The sequence below is a fragment of the Sinocyclocheilus anshuiensis genome, unplaced genomic scaffold (assembly GCF_001515605.1).
Source record: "Sinocyclocheilus anshuiensis isolate Anshui unplaced genomic scaffold, SAMN03320099.WGS_v1.1 scaffold914, whole genome shotgun sequence".
Classification (NCBI taxonomy): Eukaryota; Metazoa; Chordata; class Actinopteri; order Cypriniformes; family Cyprinidae; genus Sinocyclocheilus; species Sinocyclocheilus anshuiensis.
Genome location: NW_015539870.1, coordinates 408,915 through 413,346, shown reverse-complemented (window position 1 = coordinate 413,346; position 4,432 = coordinate 408,915). Strand labels below are relative to the sequence as shown.

The 4,432-nt window shown below is 34.9% G+C and overlaps 1 protein-coding gene across 2 annotated transcripts in view; it reads left to right on the top strand.

Moving 5' to 3' along the window:
• Window positions 1-1,156: 1,156 nt before the first annotated feature.
• LOC107685060 (diphthamide biosynthesis protein 1-like) overlaps window positions 1,157-4,432 on the top strand; it is an 84,929-nt gene continuing 81,653 nt past the window's right edge. The window contains exon 1 of one of the 2 annotated variants that reach the window (XM_016481513.1): window positions 1,157-1,284. In XM_016481513.1, the coding sequence (XP_016336999.1) occupies window positions 1,233-1,284 (52 nt within the window). In that variant the 5' untranslated portion in view covers window positions 1,157-1,232. The remainder of the gene's footprint in view (window positions 1,285-4,432) is intronic. The other variant, XM_016481512.1, reaches the window with a different exon arrangement.

Below are 4,432 nucleotides of genomic sequence, written 5' to 3'. Positions count from 1 at the left end.
TCTTCATTCACAGGCAGATACACACCAGGCAACAGAGCACAGATGGAGATGAGGAGTCATGAAAGACTCTTTATACATTTGATTAATGAGGAGACTGCAGGCTGTGAGAATGACAACAGCACCTCAGCACCAACCCTGTTCATGTTTAGAAAGCTTGATTTTGTTAGATGCTGCAGATTGACATTTTTCTTAGTAAAAAAAAAAAAAAAGCCGTTAGTAACTAAAAAGTCCTATATTTCAGACTATGTATGGATATAGGCTAATGCAGGGATTCCTAACCAGGTAGGCTATACCTACAATTTCAGAAAAAAGGTACAAAAGCTGTCATTAGGGTGGTAACTTTTCAAATGGTAGACCTTTGTACCATATTTATTCCTAAAGGATGCACATTAGTACCTTAAAGGTATGTTATGGGTACATATAAATATTAGTATGGTACAGATCAGTATTTTAAAAATTACAAAAAGATTTTGATTTTGCTTTGTTAATCTTATAAGATTACTGTATTTATAAATTTAAGATAAAAAAAATTGCTTTCCGTTTTAAAAAGTAATTGAACTGAAAATGTTTCTCTTCAGGTTTATGCTACACTCTCAGAAAAAAGTACAAAACTGTCACTAGGCTGGTACCCAAAGGTACAAAGGCTAAATGTTACATCTTTGCATCTTATTTACCCCTAAATCGTACATATTACTGCCTTAAAGGTTCATACGGTATTAGTACTTTAAAAGTACATATTACTAACTAAACTGTACATATGGTGTAAAGCCCCAGTGACAGTTTTGTACCTTTTTTTTTCTGAGAGTGTAGGTATACAAACCTGTAGAGAGACATTTTTAGTTTAAAAACTGAACCATGACTCTAAATTATGGAAAGGTGGATACAATGTCAGCTTTTCAAGACAAGTATTTTCCGGATAATACTTAAATTATTTAAGCCATTTACTTAATTTGGGAAACAAGATTTAAACTTTTTTTCTTACTCAGCATAAATGGTGTTTGATACATGTAAATATATATCTGCTTTTTTATTTTAAGAAGAAATTTGCTTCTTGGGTCACTGGCATAAAATATTTGAACTTTTTTCCTTGCGTCTCAATCGGTCTCAATCATACAGTCTATGGTCTCAATACAGCGCTCATATCGATCGTATCGGCACTTGATTTGCTCACATCAGCTCTGTGTTCGATGAGTAATGCCTGTTTCACTCTACGTGCACTTGTTTGAAGAAAGATGGCGGCTCCCACTAGCGAGATTGAAGTGGTCACTTCGAAAAAACCTAAAGGTGAGTATTATTAGTTTGATTTCTTAATACTTCATCGTGTTTGCGATGTCTGTCAGCTATAAAATCCAGATCGGTCTTTTAAAGTAACATCGCAAAAAATCTGCAGGCGCAATTCTGTCTGATGCTGTGTGAAATATATATGGTGACTTATAAGATATATTGTTGTCACTCTATGTTAGTACTTTATTAGACATGTTCTTACGTGATCTAAACTATATGTGTTACTGCAGTCACATATTAACACCGGGGCTAGTTGTCACAGCGACGTTGTGACAAAGGTTAGCTGTGACTATAAGTTGCTAAAAAGTTAAACGTAAACGTAAATTTGGCAGTAGTTTTGTATTTTGGTTTCATACACCTCAAACAATTCATTATTTAAACTGTAGTTTCTGTTGATTAACAGAAATGTGCAATCGATTTTTTTTTCATTATAAGTATAATATACAGAAAATATAGTTGCCTAATAACTGTCAAAGATAAAAAGCATGACACATAGACCTGGTCCCCATACATGTGTAAGTGCATTTAATGTGTAATAATGTGGTCTCTGAGTATTAGGTACCATGGTTTTTCAACTGGTTATTAACTAATCTCATTCAAAACATTTATCATATATCATAATTAAAAATATAATCATATATCATAATTAAATTATTTACAACTGTAAAACTGAAATCGAGTTGTTCTACAAACACGTATGTACACTAGTGGCAGTAATTTGAAAACGGTTTCAGCGTTTGACATCAGTGCTACTTTTGTTTGTAAATTAAAAAGAACTTCAGTGTTTCTTTAATCACTTAAGCTTCACTCTTGACCATAAGATGGTACATCATGACTAGGCTGCAGTGGACTTGTGATAAATGATACTGTTTTCGTGTAGTCCCATAAGTCCTACTGCACTCAGATCACATGTATGTCCTCTTCCTCTTACTGCCACCCTTCTTCCCATCCTCAGAGTTTTCAAAATCACTGCAGATAGGTAAAGAAATATGTAAACTTGTCTACAATCTCTTGCCTGAACTTTGCGGTGTTTTTTGGCTTAAAATGGTAATTGTTAAAAGGAAAATATTGGAATGATTGCAATTGTTGTTTTCTGTCCTCTATAGATTTTGCATATACAGGTGCATCTCAATAAATTAGAATGTCGTGGAAAAGTTCATTTATTTCAGTAATTCAACTCAAATTGTGAAACTCGTGTATTAAATAAATTCAATGCACACAGACTGAAGTAGTTTAATTCTTTGGTTATTTTAATTGTGATGATTTCTCCATGCCATGCCGAATTGAGGCAGTAATTAAAGCAAAAGGAGCCCCTACCAAGTATTGAGTACATGTACAGTAAATGAACATACTTTCCAGAAGGCCAACAATTCACTAAAAATGTTTTTTTTATTGGTCTTATGAAGTATTCTAATTTGTTGAGATAGTGAATTGGTGGGTTTTTGTTAAATGTGAGCCAAAATCATCACAATTAAAAGAACCAAAGACTTAAACTACTTCAGTCTGTGTGCATTGAATTTATTTAATACACGAGTTTCACAATTTGAGTTGAATTACTGAAATAAATGAACTTTTCCACGACATTCTAATTTATTGAGATGCACCTGTATGTTGTACTGTTAAGAAGATTTTATAATTTGTCTTACAGCTTTTAACCTTTATTTATTTTGGCTCTTATCAGCCCAAAAATATTATTTTCTATAAATTTGTAAATAAATGATCATCATGTATTACATTTATTAAAATAATTTTTTGCTTAGGTATGCCCATAAACTTGGTAGATGAGCCTTTGCAAAACAGCTTGACATTTTATTTATTTATTTGCCAACAGTGACTTTCTCTTTGCCAGTCTCTCAATCTTGTGAAGCACCTGAAGTTCTTTTCTAGTCCTAGTTCTTTTATTTATAAAGCACATTTATAAACAGTCGCAAGACTGACCAAAGTGCTGTGGTCAGATTTTTGACAAAATCTCATGGTCAAAAATAGTAAAACATACAAAAACATCCTCAACTTTTAAAAGCTAAAGAAAACAAGTAGGTTTTCAGAAGAGATTTAAAAACTGATGACGATGGAGCAGCTCTGAGGTGGGCTGGCAGGCTGTTCCACAATCTCCTCTGCGCTTCAACCTTGTGCAAGGAACCATAAGTAGGTTTTGATTACCAGATCTTAAATCTCTGGTAGGGCTATAATAAGTATGCAGTAATTCCGATAAGTAACGTGGGGCAAGGTTGTGTAAACATTTAAATACAAATAGGAGAATTTTAAAATTTATCCTATAGTGAACTTGGAGCCAGTGAAGAGCTCGCAAACAAGGGGTGGCGGGATCATATTTACGACCTTCCTTAAAGGGTTAGTTCACCCAAAAAGGAAAATTCTGTCATTAATTACTCACCCTCATGTCGTTTCAAACCCGTAAGATCTTCGGAACACAAATTAAGATATTTTTGATGGAATCTGAGAGCTGTCTGACCCTGCATAGACAGCAATACAACTGAAATGTTCCCAAGTCCAGAGACGTAGCAAGGAGATCGGTAAAATAATCCATGTGACATCAGGGGTTCAACCGTAATTTTATGAAGCTATGAGAATTAGGGCTGGGTTTTGACACAAATTTCACGATTCGATTCGATTCTCATTCACAAGTTTCGATTCGATTACCGGTTCGATTTGATTCAATATCGATTATTTTGGATGTATAGGGCCTTTCGCACCGCAGGAACCTTTTCATAGTACCAGAACTAATTGTGGAACTACCCACTTTTTGGCGTGTTCGCACCGCCGGAACTGTGAGCGAACACAGCTCCGATCACAGCGTCCTCCATCCTCCTGTTGTTAATGTTGTTCTTCTTTGTTTCTGTTGTTGAACGCTGCGCACAAATGACGTTGCTGTCGACCGGCTTATGTCACTTCTTAGTACACACTGTCGGTGCGAATGCAACCCTTTAAATGGTACTGGGTAATAGTTCGCGCAAAATCGTCCCAGTACTTTAGTACTGTACGTTTAGTTCTGGAACTAAAGCGGTGCGAAAGGCCCTTATATCAAGTACAGTACATGCCAAATTTTTTCAAGGTAAAAAAATCTCTCAACTAATGCTGTAAAATATACATGAGAGTCAGTTGGTACTACATTACTATAATATTGAAGGTT